The sequence below is a fragment of the Pseudopipra pipra genome, chromosome 19 (assembly GCF_036250125.1).
Source record: "Pseudopipra pipra isolate bDixPip1 chromosome 19, bDixPip1.hap1, whole genome shotgun sequence".
NCBI classification, from domain to species: Eukaryota; Metazoa; Chordata; class Aves; order Passeriformes; family Pipridae; genus Pseudopipra; species Pseudopipra pipra.
In genome coordinates, this window is record NC_087567.1 from 11,556,546 (window position 1) to 11,572,408 (window position 15,863).

Consider the following 15,863-nt stretch of genomic DNA (forward strand, 5'->3'; position numbering starts at 1 on the left):
CCCGGCAGTGTGCAGGGTGATTCCCCCCAGGGAAAGCCATGCTTCCCAAGGTTGTGGATGAGGCTGCAGGGCACAGGCAGGGGATGGGCAGGGCTGCAGACAGGACCTCACCTTGTAGCCCAGGATGAGGCCGTTGCAGTCGGCCTCGGGAATGTCACTCCATCGGACCATCAAGCTGCTGGAGGAGGTGGCCAGTGCTGACACGTTGCTGGGGCCGGAGGAGGGCACTGCAGGGGGGTCACAGAGAGGGTCAGTGGCCAGATCGGCCGGGGTGGCTGCCCAGTGCCACGGGGTGGGCAGCGGTACCTGACTCCCGGGTGCGTCCCAGCACTGAGCGGCTCCAGGGCCCCGCTCCGATGGCGTTGAAGGCTTGGACCTGCACCCGGTACTCGGTCCACTCCTCCAGGTCCTCGATGGTGAACTCCCGCTCCACGCGGTCGCGGATCACGTGCACCGCCGGCTGCCCCCGCCCGTCCGCGCGCGCGTACCGGATTTTGTACCCCACGGAGTCGGGGTTCCCGTTGTACTCCTGCTCCAGGAGGGGCTGGCAGAGACACACACCATCACTCCTGATGTCCCACAGCTATCCCACTCCAGCCCCCTCCAGTCCCTGTGATCCCCATGCCCATAGGGCACAGACCCCACTCACCATCCAGCGCAGCCACAGGCTGGTCTCACTGGCTGTCCTCAGGGTGACGTTGGCAGGTGCCATGTCAGGGGGGGCTTGGAGGGTCTGGATCCTCCGGGAGGGCAGGCTGGGGGGGCTGGTGCCCACGATGTTCACCTGCCGCATGCGGAAACTGAGAGAGGAGAGAGGGGTCATGGTGGGGGTTGAGAGGGCTCTGGTGCCCCGGGGAAGACACTGAGGGGGTTCATGGTGGGGAACAAGAGGGCTCTGGTCCCTTAGAGAAGACACCGAAGGGGGTCACAGCAGGGGGTGAGAAGGCTCTGTTCCCCCAGGGATGACACCCCAGCCCCGCCCTGGCCACTCGCCTGTAGTAGGTGTAGGGCTTCAGGTTGGGCACCTCCATGGAGCGGGTGTCGGGCTCGTTGGCCAGCTGGTGGACAAGCCCCCACTCTTCAGCCTCACCATTCTGGCCCACCTGTGGGATGGGAGTGGGGTGAGCTGCCCCCCAACACCCCCTCACTCCCCCTTGCTGAACCCCCCGTTACCTGTGCCTCCACCTGCCAGCGGGAGATGGAGGTTTTGCCATCGTAGCCCGGGCGAAACTGGATGGTGACAGAGCGGGGCCCAATGTTGGAGATGCCCAGGTTGGTGGGGGCACCGGGGAGTTCTGTGGGGACAGGGTGGGATGGGTGGCACTGGCTGCTCACTTCCCCAACACCACCCACAGCCCCCCCAGCATCCCCGCGCCGCCGACCTCACCTGGGGGGACCCCTGAGGAGATGGTGGAGGAGGAGACCTGGCCCTGGCCCTTGGAGGTCATGGCGGCCACCTCGATGGTGTAGGTGGTGAGGGCGGTGAGGCCGGTGACGCGGTACTCCAGGGTCACGTTGGGCAGGTAGTGGGTCACCCGCGTGTTGGTGCGGTTGTACTCCTCCCACGAGATCCGGTAGCCTGGAATGCACCCCCTGGGTCAGCCCCCTGCACTGCCCACCCCGAGGGGCTGAGCGGGGCCAGGGGTGGGCAGGGAACACTGGGGAGATGCTGTGGGGTGGGAAGGGGACCAAGGAGAGATGCTACAGAGTGGGAAGGGAACTGATGCAGGAGTCAGTACCTGCTGGTGCTCCCTTACCTGTCAGGATTCCATTCTTCTCCAGCGGCTCCTGCCAGCTGACCTTCAGGGATGTATCCAGGATGTCACTGAAGCTGAGGTGTCCCACGGGGCCAGGCACTGCCCAAAGACACCCAGGCTCAGCACCCATGGGACCCCCTCAAGGAGCGAGCGTGGAGGGGGCTGCCCTTGGACGGGGCTTCCCGGGGCCCGGCAGTGGGACCGAGTGGCCCGTGTGGGTGGGGGCCGCTCCCCCCTCCCCGGGGGCGCCCCGAGGGTGGGCAGGGTCCGTCCCGCGGGAACGCAGCGCCCGCCCGTACCGTCCTCGTGGGTGCGCACCAGCTGGGGGGGGCTGCGCGGGCCGTCCCCCGGCGTGGTGAAGCACAGCACCGAGGTGAAGTACTCGGCGAACTTCCGCAGCCCCGCCACGTATCCCACGTGCACGCTGTCCTGGAAGTTGGGCCGCACCGTCACCACCGTCGCCTCCTCCTCGTGCTCCGGCTCCCACGCGATGAGCTGCGGGGAGGAAGGAGCCGGGGTGAGGGTGCTGCCTCTGCACACACACCCGTACCACAAACACCATCCTCAGGGCATCCCCCCCAGGCCTCCCTGCGTTAATTCAGAGTTGATTAAATATCAATGAGATGCCTCTCACGGAGCGTGCGCTGTGATTAACTCCGTCGATAACGGCGCGGGATCGCCCGCATCCAGGAGGGATGTTTGGGCATTTAATTGGTATTGTGCGAGATAGCCTGTAGCAACTTAATTAAACACTAATTAGGCCCTAAAAATACTAATCAAAAATACTAAGTGGCATTTAATAAGAACGTTAAATATCCTGCTCACGCTGGTTATCTCATCCAGCGGCAATTAAATTCCCGAACTTCTTCGGAGTGGATTAAGACACAAGTTTAATGTTTTAATTCAATTTCATTAATGTAAATTTGAATTAATTGCAATGTGGAATTAATTGCAGAGCATGGGAGACTCCGAGCCCATGCAAGTGTTAAATAACAGTAAATATTATTTTAACAGTCAGGACATATCCAATTAAAATCCACGATTTTGGCAAGGAGGAGCCAAGACAGTTTGTGAAGGTTGACCAAGGAGCTTTCTCCTCCCAGCTGCCCCAATTTTGGAGGGATCATGGGAATTGCCCCTCACCTTGTACCCCTGGTTGATGCCGTTGATGAACTGGGGGCTGGGGGGGTTCCAGGTGAAGCGGATGGTGGTGGAGTTGGTGGCCTCGGCCTGCACATTCCCTGGGGGCACCGTGGGGACTGTGGGATGAAGGGACAGCTCAGAGTGGCTTCAAGCTCCACAAGGTCCTCCTCATCATCTGGGTGACAGCCCCCCAGGACCTCAGGGTGATGCCCCCGGCTGGGCTCTGTAGCCCCTGGTCACCCATCCCCAGCACATCCCAGTCTCCCTGGGACCCTCACATCCTGCTACCCATCCCCATCACCCCAATGGCACAACCTGTTGCTATCGGGGTGCCCACCAAACCCCTGCCCACCCCTGCTTGTCCCTGCCTGTCCCTGCCCATCCCTGCCCACTCCTGCCCATCCCTGCCTACCTCCCTGCAGGGTCCACTCGGTCACCTTCATGCTGTAGACCCCCAGGCCGGCGCTGTTGTACGCAGCCACCTCGATCTCGTAGTTGGTCCAGATGATGAGGTCCTCCAGGAGCAGGTTGTTGACCTCGGCGTTGGTGATGTTCTTGAACTGGTACCCCACGGGCAGCCCGGCCAGGCAGTACCTGGTGACCAGGTGCCATCAGAGCTCCCAGTGGCCCCACCAACACCAGGGGTGGGATCCCCGGGCTCCCCCCCCGGCACCTACCGGATGATGTAGCCCTTGAGGACACCGTTCTGGTGGCTCTCGGGCGGTGGCTGCCACTGGATCATGATGGACTGGTTGGTGCGGCCGCTGGCGATGACGTTCTGAGGGGGTGCAGAGGGGGGCTCCTCGGGCAGGGACACCCTGCGGGGACGAGGTGGGATGAGCACCCAAGGGCTGCCAGCCCCTCTGGGACCCCCAGAGCTGGCTCACCTCTCCGTGTCCTTGCTGAACTGCCCCCTGCCCACGTCGTTCACGGCGCAGAGGCGGAACTGGTAGGAGCGAGCGGGGACCAAGCCCCGCACGGTCACCGATGTCACCTCGGGGTCCACGCTGGCCAGCAGCACAGTCCAGGGCGCGTCTGTGGGGGGACAGGGGCAGCGGGGTGGGGGACCTGACCTGCAGGACGCTGGGGTCCCCTGCCCAGCTGATGAGTCCCGGGGTCCCCAGGCTCCCCAGAGCATCCCCTGCACTGGGGTGGTGCTGCAGACCTTCCCCAGTGCCAGCAGGGCGGGGGGTGGGAGCAGCCCCTTACTGTTCTCAGAGACCTCCACGACGTAGCGGAGCAGGGGGCTGTTGCCATCGAAGGGTTTGGCCCAGGTGAGGTTGATGGCCCGTTTCTCCTGGGGGCTCAGGGCGGCCACGGGGCTCTCGGGGGCGTGGGGGAGCTGCCTGGACAGGGGGGTTAGGGAGGGAGGGAGGGGGACAGCCCCGGGCGTGGGGTGCCGGCAGGGACGAGGGGGGGTCTCACCGGACACGGAGGTGGGCGCTGCGCGAGTCGTTGCCCCCGGCCGAGATCACCTTGCAGGTGTAGGTGCCGATGTCACCCGACCAGGTCTGGGAGATGTGCAGGGTGCCCACCTCGTCCAGCCGCACCCGTGGGCCGCTCTCGGGGCCCAGCGGTGCCCCATCCTTCTCCCAGACGTACCTGTGCCAGGGGGACCCAGGTGTGCTGGTGCTCTGCAGCCCCCCAGCGAGGAGAGGGGACCAGGGCTCCCTGTCTGCAGGGCACCAGGTGGCACTGCAGGACCACCAGCGCAGAGCTGGGATGGAGGACCCCCACCTCCCTCCCCAGGCACACAGACAGCAGTAAGAGCAGCCAGGTTGGGTGTGCCTGGAGCCCCCAACCCTCCCAGTCCCATCACACTCACCTGACGTCCACGCTGGGGTCGTGGGTGACCCCACAGCTCATGACAGCCTTGGTCCCCTTGATGACACTCTGGTCCTGTGGTGGGTCAGTGATACGTGTCCTTGCTGTGGGGGGAACAGAATGAGCCACTGGCACTGCCCAGAGGGCTGCAGGGGTGGCACCAGCAAGGACACCCCAAAAACCAGTGCCCATCCTTGGCAGTCCCAGAGAGCTCCATCCCGCACCGTGCCCACGGAGCCGGGCAGGGTCTATTCCAGCTGCCACAGCACAGGTGACACGGGCACTCCAGGGAGTCCCTTACCCCAGACCACCAGGTCAGCAGAGGCCTCGTCCACGCCGCGGGAGTTGGTGGCCAGGCAGGTGTAGGTGCCGGCGTCGGGGAGGTGCGCGGGGCTCAGCAGGAGGCTGCCGGACTCCAGCAGCGTGAACCGCGGGAGCTGCACTGAGCCGCTGGCCAGGACCCGCTCCCCTGGGGACACCGGGGACCCCCGTCAGCCCCAGGGCCACCAGCCAAGCCTGGTGGCCGCCGAGCCCGGCAGTGGGTTGCCCACAGCCCCTTTACCTTTCTGCCAGGTGATGGCTGGGCGTGGAGCCCCCGAGGTCTCGCAGTTGAGGATGACGGACATGCCATCGATCACCGTGCTGTCCTGGGGACCCCGGGTGATGTTGGGGGCGATGCCTGCGGGGCACAGAGATGCACAGCCCCCCCTGCAGCCCTTCCCTGTGCCGAGCCTGGAGCTGAGCCACTCCAGGAGCATTGTGAGGGAGGGATCCCGTCCACACAGGAGTTTCCTGGGGTCCCTGAGCCTCAACCAGGGGGTCCCTGGTACATCCCACCCGCTACCGAGGCAGGGCACCCTGGACTAGAGGCTGGGGGGGGCTGGCACCTACTGGTCACGGCCAGGTACGTGGTGGTCTGCACCTCTCCAGCTGCGTTGCGGGCGAAGCACTGGAACATGCCGGTGTCGTCGGGGACCAGCCCGCTGATCTGCAGGCTGCCGTCCTCCAGCAGCTGGAAGCGGGTCAGCTTCTCCAGGTGGATGAGGGCAGCGTCCTTGTACCAGGCCATCTCGGGAGGGGGGACACCTGCAAGGGTAGAGCCACATCAGGCAAGGGGTCACAGCAGCGTGGGGAGGGGCCTGGGGAGCAGCTCACCTTTGGCTTGGCAGGGGATGGCCACCACCTTCTCCATCTCGGCTGTGATGTGCCTCTCCGGCTCCTTGATGAACTGTGGGGGCTCTGCCAAGGGAATGTGGTGATGGGCAGGGGGCTGGGGCAGAGCCGGGGTCCTTGGACCACCCCGGTGACCTGCCTGTCCCTCCCCACCTCAGCCCAGGGCAGGAGCTCACCCAGGACGGACAGGAAGGCCCCTGCAGCCACGGCGGGGACGCTGCTGCTGCGCAGCACAGCCTCGCACTCGTAGTAGCCGCTGTCGCCCAGCGCCGGGTGCAGGATGGTGAGCCGGCGGCTGTAGTCGCTGATCCCGCTGGAGAGGGGCACCCCGTCCTTCTTCCAGATGATGTGCAGCTTGATCAGCGGCCTGGGGGGGCCAGGAGTGTGTCAAGACACAGCCCCAAGCGCTCACTGAGCCATCCACCTCCCTCCATCCTGCAGGACTCGGGAGATGTGGTGGGAAAGAACCTGGGGGCACTCAGGCCCCCCCCACCTCCCTGTAGGACCCAGGAGTTGTGGTAGGAAGGGACTTGGGAGCACCCAGCCATCCATCCTGCGTGACCCAGAAACCTTGGTGGGAAGGGCCCTGGGGGCACCCAGCCCTGGGGTGGGTAATGCCAACAGGGAGATCCCCCATCCCCATTCCCATCCCCATCCCGCTACTCACCTGGCATTGGCCACACACTCCATGGTCACCTCCGAGGTCCCGGCCACCACACTGGTGTTCCTGGGTGGGACAATGATGGTGGGTGCGATGGGATCAGCTGGGCCACCCACATCTGGGGAGAAGGAGGCCAGAGGGACAGCCATGAGCACCCCCTGCCCACCCTGGCGTGCCCCAGCCCCTGGAGGAGGCACCCAAATCCTTGGCACAGATGAGACAAAGGTGGCAGGGACCAAAGGTCCCTCAGGGTGCCTTGCCAGCTCTCCCTGAGCCCTCTCCTCCCATGGGAGCCCATGGCACAGCCACCAGGCAGGGAGGAGGGAGTACATAAAGCAAAATGATGGCACCAATAAAAAACCCTCATGTAGGCGCTGTAAAAACACGATCAGCTCGAAAGCTGCTGATAGAGCTGAATCCATAAACATGGGCTCTGGGATGTTTATGGCACTCCGGGACGCCGAGGGATGGGAAAACAGATTAATGGGGAAGGGGACAGTCAGAGCCCATCACAGACAGGGATAACCCTCATGGAGCAGTGGGAGGGGATGTGGGTGAGAGTCTGACAGGACTGATGCCACTTTGGGGCATCTCCCATGGGATGGGCTGTCACCACCCAAACGGGTCCTGGAAGGACCAAGGGAACTGGAAGGATGAGGCTACAGGGGGTATCCCCCAGGAAGGAGCTGATCTGGAGCACCGGGGGTGAGAGAGGGGAACACAGGGCAGGGGTGACATTCAGCATCCCATCCCACAGCCCATTCCCAGGGCATGGTCAGATCCAGCTGGAGCAGGAGCGGGAGCTCTGCCTGTGACACACCAGCACCTGCAGCTCAACCCCGAGTGCCTAAATAAATTCTGAGGCAGCTGAACTGTTGTGTCAGCAGAAGCCGGAGCCTCTGAGGAGATTTACTGCAAATTAAATTTGGGGGCGAGGCAGGGCGTGGGGGTGGGGGCAGGCCGGGGGTGGGCAGGGCTGGGGGGGCAGTGCCCCCCACACTCACTGGCCACAGTCAGGGTGATGGGCTGGCTCGTCTTGTTGTCCCCGTTCTTGTCATTCACCGCCTGCACGTAGTAACGCCCCGCGTCCGGGGCCACCGTGGACAGGATGACGAGGGTGTTCTCCAGCGTGATGGCTCTGTGGGAGGAGACGGGGATGTGAACCCAATGGGGACAGAGACACCGAGAGCTGGGACCCTCATCCCCACCCAGCACCTCACCTGCCCGGGGAACACCCACATGGGACCCCCCAGCCTTCCTCCCACCTGCCTCAGGCACCAACCCCAGGATGGGGGGAACCAAGCCCCCCCACTCCAAGCAGAGCCCGTGGGATGGTGCAGATTCATAGGACTTTTCTTTTTTTTCCTTTTTTTTCGTTTTTTTTTTTTTTTTTATTTAATGGAACGATCTAATCTGCTGGAAACATAAAATGCTTTGGGGAATATATTTTTTTACCATTAAATATGAGATAAAGGAGTTTTATCTCCTCAATCCCGCTTTGCAAATCGAAAGGAGACCAGTTCAATTCCTGCATAATGGGGGTTACAAATTCAATTCCTGCACGCTGTGGCTGCCAGTGCCGGGCTCCGGCAGCACCAGGATCTACCACAGCCCCACGGGGACACCTGGCATATGTGTGTGTGCCGTGCTCGGCTCCATCACACCCTTTTGCCTGCCTTCCTCCCTCTTATTTTCATTTTTTATTAAAAAATTCATTTCTCTGCTGACAAACAGCCATTAGTCACCAAGTCTGTCTCGGGGCTTTAGCACGATGCGCTCGAGACGTTGGTTAAACATCCCTAGTGCAGGGACAAGGGGAAATGCAGCCCCCTGGGTGTGGGAGGGATGCTGGGGGGGCCCCAGGGGTACTCACATGCGGCTGCTGGGGGAGATCTTGCGCCCCTCCCGGAACCAGGTGACCTGTGGCTGTGGGAAGCTGGCGATGCGGGGCGCGCGGATAACGGCCGCCTCCCCGTGGGACACGCTCTGCTGCGTCTCGCTGTCCTCGAAGCTCCCCATGTCTGCAAAACGAGGGGGAGAACCGTGTCAGGGGCTGGGGAGAGGCCGGGAACACGCCCGGGGATCCAGCTCCGGGTCAGGCTGCGGAGAAGGCTGGAGGCTGCAGGGAGGGGCTCCCCAGCGGGTGCAGGGGGGCTGCTCCGGGGGCTGCTCTCTGTCCTCTCCTTGGCTGGGGCAGCTTGCCTGGGTCACGGTGTGGGATGGTGGGGGGTGGCTCAGATCCCACAGTCTCTTCCTCAGGATCATCCCTCCAGCACCTGGAGCTGTGCAGCCCCATCACACACTCAACAGGGGACTCCTGTCTGTGTGTTCCCTACCAAGCAGGGGGTGCAGCCACAGCAAGGAGGGCTCAGTCCCACAGCTCCCTGGCCTCTCTCCATGTCCCAACCCATGGCCTAGCACTGGGAGCATCCCAGCATGACCTTGACTCCATGGACAAGGATGGGACACAGCTGCCTCCATCCCACCCCACCATTCCCAGGCTGGAAGCACACAGCAGTTGAGGGAGACAGAGGGAAGCAGGGGGCATGGAGATGGGGGGGGGGCAGGGGATTTTTATTGACTTCCCTTAATTGCTGTAATTAAAAACATGTAAAGAATCCTTTTTTAACGACTTTGCCATTATCATTAGTTGTTAGCACAGCTGCCTTATTAATTTCTCATTAGCTTCCTGATTTGTCACTGCTCCTCAGGAGGTGTTTAAGGGGATGGGACTAGGGGCAAGCCAGAGGAAAGGGATGCCAGAGAGGGAGAGAGCCACCATCCCAGGCCTCAGAACTCTCATCTGCTCCTTAAATCTCTGGACATTCCTGCCAGTGTCACCCCAGGGATGCTCCAGGCTCACATGTGCTGGTGATAAGTTGCACCAACACCAGAGCTGTCCCACAGTGCCGGGAGCTGGGTGTCCCCATCTGGTCCCCACGGAGCAGGACGGTCACTTACAGGCCACCTGCACCTCAGTCTGGCGCTGCAGCAGGGCTCCCATCCGGTTGCGGACGATGCAGCGGTAGAACCCGGCGTGTGTGCGGTCCAGAGAGGTGATCATGTACCTGTGGGAGACAGGAGGCACCTCAGCGCTGTGGGGACATCCACGGCACCTGCACAGCCCCTGGTAGAGGCTGCAGGTCCTACACAAGCCCCCCACTTACTGCTGGGCAGCAACACCCGTGCCATGTGCCAGCTCCTTCCCTGAGCTGCTGTTGGGACCACACGTACTACATATATGTGTGTGTCCGTGCAGGCATGTACACTTGCACACACACACGTGTGTGCATGCTGGGGAGACACCCCAGTGCCCCTCACTGCCACAGGGGGACTCCTGGCCACACACAAGGAGGTGCTTTTGCTGCACCACACATGCAGCGTGAGCCAGGGCTGGGATGTGACCCACCACCACGAGCTGGAGGCGCTGGACAAGTGGCTTCGAGCTGTCAAACACGGGGGTGGCTCTTGAGGACTGGTACCCGTTGTCCTGACCCCTGCACTGAGCCCCAGTGGTGACACCGGGGTCTGCTGGTGTCACTCAGCCTGGACCTGAGAGCAGCTGAGCCCAGCACTGCTCTGATGAGTCATGGCTGAACCCCCTTATCATCCCCACCCCTGCTCTTATCAGCCGCCAGCACCAGCAGACGAGGAGCAGATAAAGGAAATAACCACATCCCCACTCGCCCGCCCCCCGAGCATCATCCCAGTCCCCAGCTGGACCCTGCAGCCACCAGACCACCCAGAGCAGGAGGAGGAGCTCCTGCTCCCTCACCCCCAAATCTCCAGGGGGCCGGGCAGGTGCTGCAGCATTGCCATCCCCGACGGGGAGCGCTCCGAGATAAAGCAGAGAGGGAATAAATAAGCAAGCTCAGCCCTCCTTGCCCAAAATCTAATCTTGTGTTAAAACAGCCGCGGGCTGTTTCGGCAGAGCTTTGTTTGTTCTTCTGAGAACTGAGCGTAAATTAAACTTTCATAAGACCTGAGGAGCACGTTCCCTCCGCCGGGAAGCGCAGCAGGCCCCGCGCCCACCTCTCTGCATGGGAGATGGGGACAGGGACGCAGGGCTCCCGCCTCGCCCGGTGGCACCAGGGAGATGGGGTGGGCACGGCAGGACTGGCATCAAACCCGCTGGTGACACTCGCCCACCCACGCGGAGCGCCGGGGTCACTCGTCCCCGCGGGAGGAGGGAGGGTGCCCTCTGGGGACGAGTCCTTGAGTGTCACCGCTGATATTTAAAAATGCTCCCCAGAGGCTTTAAATAAGATATTTCAATTCCACGGAGCTGTCAGTGGCGGATGCCGACGCCAGGAATAATGGGCCCGCTCTCCTTGCGGTGTCCTCGTTAATAAATCACACCGTGACTCCCGAACGCACGCACACGGATGGACGGACGGGTGGATGGACGGACACTCGCTGATGCTCAGTGGCAGAGGGGCACGTGTGTCCCCAAACAGACCCCTGTGCACCACATCCCCTCCAGACCCTCATCCTGGGAGGGGGACGGCGCAAAGCCCCTGGCATGGCCCACGGGACCCAAACTGCCCCCACCCTTGGAGCACCCACAGGCCCTTGGCAGCACTTTGTTCCCCCACGCTGGGAGCCAGGACCCCTCCATGGGCAAACAGAACCTTTGCCCCTCCCATGGGGACACTCCTGCAGATCCAATTAAGGGGCCTGGTCCCCCCCCACAGGAGCTGGAGGAGCTATTAAGCAGCAGCACTTTCACACACACCTCAGCGGCTGAAAATAGCCTGGAGAAAGGAAATCAATTCCCAGCGCAGCCCGGCCCGCAGTCATCAACCAAACCAGCACAGACTTTGTTCTCTCCCGCTCGCCTTCCATGGAGGCTTTTATCCAACACCACTTGGATTTGATTTCCTTCCCCCATCATGCCTGGCTGGAAGGGGATGAGAATTGATTTCACCCCCAATGTCACCCCTGATGTCCCTGCTGCTGTCACCCCCTCACAGGGGGATGTGCTGTGGGCAGAAGTGGGGAATGTCACCCCACGCAGCCCCCCCCAGTTTGAGCTGAGGCCACAGTGGCTCCTCCATGGCCAGGAGCTCCTGGTTCCGTTGTGCCAAGCAGCTCCTCCACCTGGGACCGACCCTGGTGCCCTGACCGGGTGGCTTTGCCCATCCTAACCCCGTTCCAGCCAGGACGGAGGTGAGGTCTGGCCAAGCTCCCAGCACAGCTCTCGCTGCTGACTCCGCTGTTCCAGGGGTTTGTTTGGATGCTCTGCGAAGACGGAGGTTGACAGGGCATAGTCCGTGGGGAAAAGCCCTTCCGCAGCAAGGACTGACCCGCGCTGCAGGAGAACACGCCGATGGAAAACAGTAGTGGCCTCGGGCTCCGTCAGGAAGTGGCTGTGCCCTGCTCAGCCCCAGGGTCAGGAGGGGGCTCCGGAACCAGGAGCCCCGTGCCGGGGGATCGGCGGGTTTGCAGAAGCAGCTTTGGCACTGGATCAATCTGACAGATGGATGGCTGCTCGTCAGGAATGACAACCTCTCCATCCATCCATCCATCCATCCATCCATCCATCCACCCCTGATCCTGTCGGTGAGGCAGGGCAGGGCACAGCAGCGTGACCAGCTCCTCACCGTGCAGTCCTGGCAGGCAGCTCCGACACGCAGCGGCACCGCCGCGTTCCGGCAGGATTGTTCCCCGCGCCGCTCTGGCACAGCCATGGCCCAGCCTTGGCTGCTGCCGTGCCTCTGTTATTGTAGGGTTGCTGAGAAGCGTGGGGCTGACGCTGCCGAATTATTCTTAGATTGAGGGGGTGGAGAGGGGCCGGGAAAAGCATCAGCCAAAGGATCTGATCCATCAAACTGAAAGCCAGAAGAGCACAGAAATCCGCGAGGTTCTTCCAATGCCGCCCAGTAACAGCAACAGCTGGATCGGATTTTGGGTAGAAGCACATTGGCACAGTCCCCTTTGATTAATATCCTGTATAACGATTAATTAATTCTGGAGGGGACGTGTATTTGAATAGTTACTGCGGGATAATGAAATGTCAAGTGAGCATTAAAACACACTTAGCAGAGGTTTAACGACTCGCAGCATCCGAGCACACGTCCCGGCACCTCCACCCGCGCCGGGCCAACGCTCAATATGGCTCTAAACGCCCCCCTGGTATTCCATCAGCCCCCGTTAACTCTGTTATTGGATCTCAATTAGCTCCTGATTGGAACAGGCTCTGTTTTCAAACACGTGGCCATCGCCCCCCCGCTCGCCTGAAGTGTTTTCCCTCAGTCACGGGAATCGGGCGGGCGCCGGCGGCCCCGTAAATCGCTGCCTCAATTGGCCCTGCCAGAACAATGAGCCAGTTAATAATTAATGCCTGTGTATTAATCAGCCTCCTTCCCGTGGAGCAGGGACGGGGCGGGCGCACGAGCCCCGATCCATGTTGCAGCATCCGGAGGGCTCCGGCACGTCACTAACCAGGAGCTCGGCCATCACCCAGCTCTGGTGGCATTCCCAAGTCTGAGAGTTCCCTGTCCATCTCCTCCGTGGCTGCCTGGACATCCCTTCCATTGCCATCCCACCACGTGCCTCCTGCCAGCCCCGATGCCAGTGTGGCTCCCTGGCACCGCTGCCCTGTGCCCAGCAATCGCTGCTGCTCACTCACACCAGCCCCACGTATCCTCCCCAGTTCCAAACGAGGCACAGAGACAGACAGCAGCCTGCCCAGCACAAGCATTCCCAGGAAAAACCACCCTATGCTGCCCATTACCAGCTCAGTGCTCCTCCCCAGCACTCCTGGAGGCTTTGCCACTTGTGGTGATGCTGAAGGTGACACCAACCAGGCTGGAGCCACAGGCACCAGGAACTCCCTGCTGGGCTTCCACACAGCCTGGCTGCAGCCCCTCCAGTGTTCATCAGCTCCCATTAATTAAATCATTGCATGGCAATTAGCTCCCCATGGGAGAGGGCTGGGCTTTGCACCTGGGCTGGCAAAGAGCTGGTCCCACCAGAGCAGGGATCAGCTCCTGGCAAGCAGTGGCACATGTTGGGGTTCCAGCAGGAATCCAGGGGTGAACTGCTCTGTTTGCCCCCAGGTCTGGGGTTTTTAGAGGCTTCTGGCTCTGTATTTTACATAATTTGGGGACAAACTATGGGCATCAATCATTTGGGGGCCTCAATGGGCCTTAAAGGCTTGGCAGGGTCCTGTGTGTGCAGCTGCTGTGTCCCTGCATCCTGGGGGACACACACCCCAAAACAGCCCAGCAAGGAGAGAGGGGCTGAAGAGCCAAAAATCTGCCCCAAATCTTGGTGAGCCCATGCAGAAAGGCTCCTGAAAGGAGATGGGAATGGATCAGATGCACCACCTGCTGGAAAATCCACCCTGGGGCTGGCAGGGTGTGGCACTGGGAGGCTCTGTCATGCCAGCCCTGCTTGGCTGGGGGGAGCTGAGGCAAAGCCAGCCGGTGTTGGAGATGGAATTACTCTTTTCCAAGATCCCAGCAAAGGGAGCTCTTAGGAAGAGGTGAGGGATGCTTTAGTAGCTGCTGTGCTCCTGCACCAGCTGCAGAGGGGCACGAGGAGAGGTACGAGGGCTGATTTAGGAGCTAGAAGACGCATCCCTACGGATGGGAGTCTGTCCAGAGGTAATCTATGTGTAAGGTAATTTCCGACGGCAGCAGGACTCGATGCAGCCCTTAATAGGACAATCTCATGTGATAAATTACCAGACCCAACTAATCTGCATGTTAAATTTCTTGTATGAGAAATAAATATCCTCAATTCACCAGAGAAGCGCCTTCCTTCCGAGGATTTCATTAAAGACATCAAGCTGCCTGATTTGCATGTTATGATTCCTCGTACGAGGAGCAGTCGGGCTCTGGAGAGCTCGTGGAGAGCCTGGCACTGGGGAGATTATGCAGGGAAAAACAGAGCTGGCCCTGCACAGCGGTGCCAGGGCCAGGCTGTGTGGGCAAGGCTCTGCCACCCGCCCTGCTGTCACCTCAGCCGAGGACACAGCAGGCATCAGGGGGACAGGGTGTCACTGGGGGGTCTCCAGGCTCGGGAGGCAGTGGGGATCCCATGGAAAAGCTGCCTCCTGCACCCCATGCCAGTGGCAGGCAATGGAGGCAGCATGGGGGGGAAGGCAGGGTGGTCCCTGATCCCACATCTCCCACAGGGATGTTCCTGAGGACACAGGTCCATGGGCACACACAGAGCCAGGCTGGCCCCTGATTCCCCACAGTCCCCAGGGATGCTCCCAAGGGAGGATGTCTCCACACACACAGACACAGAGCCAGGCTGGTCTCTAAACCCCCTGCAGTCCCCAGGGATGCTCCTGAGGGAGAATGACTCCATGCACACACAGAGCCAGGCTGGTCCCTGATTCCCCGTGGTCCCCAGGGATGCTCCCGCAGGGGGAATCCCTGACTTCATGTGCACACAGAGCCAGCCTGGTTCCTGATTCCCCACAGTCCCCAGGGATGCTCCCCAGGGGGGATGTTTACACACACACACACAGAGCCTGGTCCTTCTGGAGTTCCTCATCATGCCTGATCCCCTGGGATGCTCCTGAGGGAGGATGGCTTCGCATGAACACAGAGCCAAACTGCTCCGTGATCCCGCCACGGTCCCCAGGGATGCTCCTGAGGGATCAGCTCAGGCCCTCTCTGGCTCGGGGCCAGGGACCTGCCGAGCCCGTTGCCCACCTGGCCCTCTCCGCTCGCCAACAGCCGCTCCGGTGGCAAACTGGCGTCGGAATTGCTGCGGGAAGGAAAGGGCGGTCGCCATGGAAACACGCTGCCAAACTGGGAGAGCGGCTCGTTCCCTTGGAACGTGGCGTGAGCTCCTCCGACCACCAGCGAGGATGAAGTGGGGCGATCTGCGGGGAGCGGGGGGGGCCGCGAGCCCCTGCCCCCAGCCCCCAAAATGGGCACAGTGCACACGGGCACTGCAGCCGGCGGTGCCGGCGGGATGCCCCGCTCAGGAGGCGGTTTGGGGAGCAGCGGTGAGGACGAGGAGGATGAAATGCTTGGAGACACACTGCTCTGTCCGGGAAGCACGAGGCGATGCCACCAAACGTGGCTGGGAACCACAAGGTGATGCCATCAAGCCCAGCTGGTCCCAGGGCACAGCACCCAACAGCACCTTGCCCTGCTCCAAAGCCTCCCTCGTGGGCACAGCCGGGCCCTGGGAAGGTCCCTCCTGTCCCTGGAGTGGGGACACGCCAGGGGACACACACCAGCACCAAGCTGGGAGGGACTGGCTGCACCCTGTGTCCTTCACCCACACCACCACCATTCCTGACCCCACATGGCCTGGAGCATCCCCGAGCCTCCCTG

At 61.7% G+C, this 15,863-nt stretch overlaps 1 protein-coding gene across 1 annotated transcript in view; it reads right to left on the minus strand.

The window, feature by feature from the left end:
• Nucleotides 1-15,863, minus strand: part of SDK2 (sidekick cell adhesion molecule 2) — a 46,872-nt gene that overhangs the window by 9,844 nt on the left and 21,165 nt on the right. Inside the window, exons 3-26 of the mRNA XM_064676150.1 lie at nucleotides 9,520-9,626; nucleotides 8,432-8,579; nucleotides 7,563-7,696; nucleotides 6,565-6,676; nucleotides 6,074-6,264; nucleotides 5,880-5,963; nucleotides 5,616-5,810; nucleotides 5,287-5,403; nucleotides 5,026-5,193; nucleotides 4,726-4,828; nucleotides 4,326-4,502; nucleotides 4,110-4,246; nucleotides 3,788-3,935; nucleotides 3,578-3,718; nucleotides 3,313-3,494; nucleotides 2,901-3,016; nucleotides 2,057-2,252; nucleotides 1,758-1,856; nucleotides 1,388-1,579; nucleotides 1,174-1,295; nucleotides 994-1,103; nucleotides 650-800; nucleotides 307-544; nucleotides 112-227 (exon numbers count right to left, since the gene is read on the minus strand). Coding sequence (XP_064532220.1) covers nucleotides 112-227; nucleotides 307-544; nucleotides 650-800; nucleotides 994-1,103; nucleotides 1,174-1,295; nucleotides 1,388-1,579; nucleotides 1,758-1,856; nucleotides 2,057-2,252; nucleotides 2,901-3,016; nucleotides 3,313-3,494; nucleotides 3,578-3,718; nucleotides 3,788-3,935; nucleotides 4,110-4,246; nucleotides 4,326-4,502; nucleotides 4,726-4,828; nucleotides 5,026-5,193; nucleotides 5,287-5,403; nucleotides 5,616-5,810; nucleotides 5,880-5,963; nucleotides 6,074-6,264; nucleotides 6,565-6,676; nucleotides 7,563-7,696; nucleotides 8,432-8,579; nucleotides 9,520-9,626 — 3,484 coding nt within the window. The remainder of the gene's footprint in view (nucleotides 1-111; nucleotides 228-306; nucleotides 545-649; nucleotides 801-993; nucleotides 1,104-1,173; nucleotides 1,296-1,387; nucleotides 1,580-1,757; nucleotides 1,857-2,056; nucleotides 2,253-2,900; nucleotides 3,017-3,312; nucleotides 3,495-3,577; nucleotides 3,719-3,787; nucleotides 3,936-4,109; nucleotides 4,247-4,325; nucleotides 4,503-4,725; nucleotides 4,829-5,025; nucleotides 5,194-5,286; nucleotides 5,404-5,615; nucleotides 5,811-5,879; nucleotides 5,964-6,073; nucleotides 6,265-6,564; nucleotides 6,677-7,562; nucleotides 7,697-8,431; nucleotides 8,580-9,519; nucleotides 9,627-15,863) is intronic.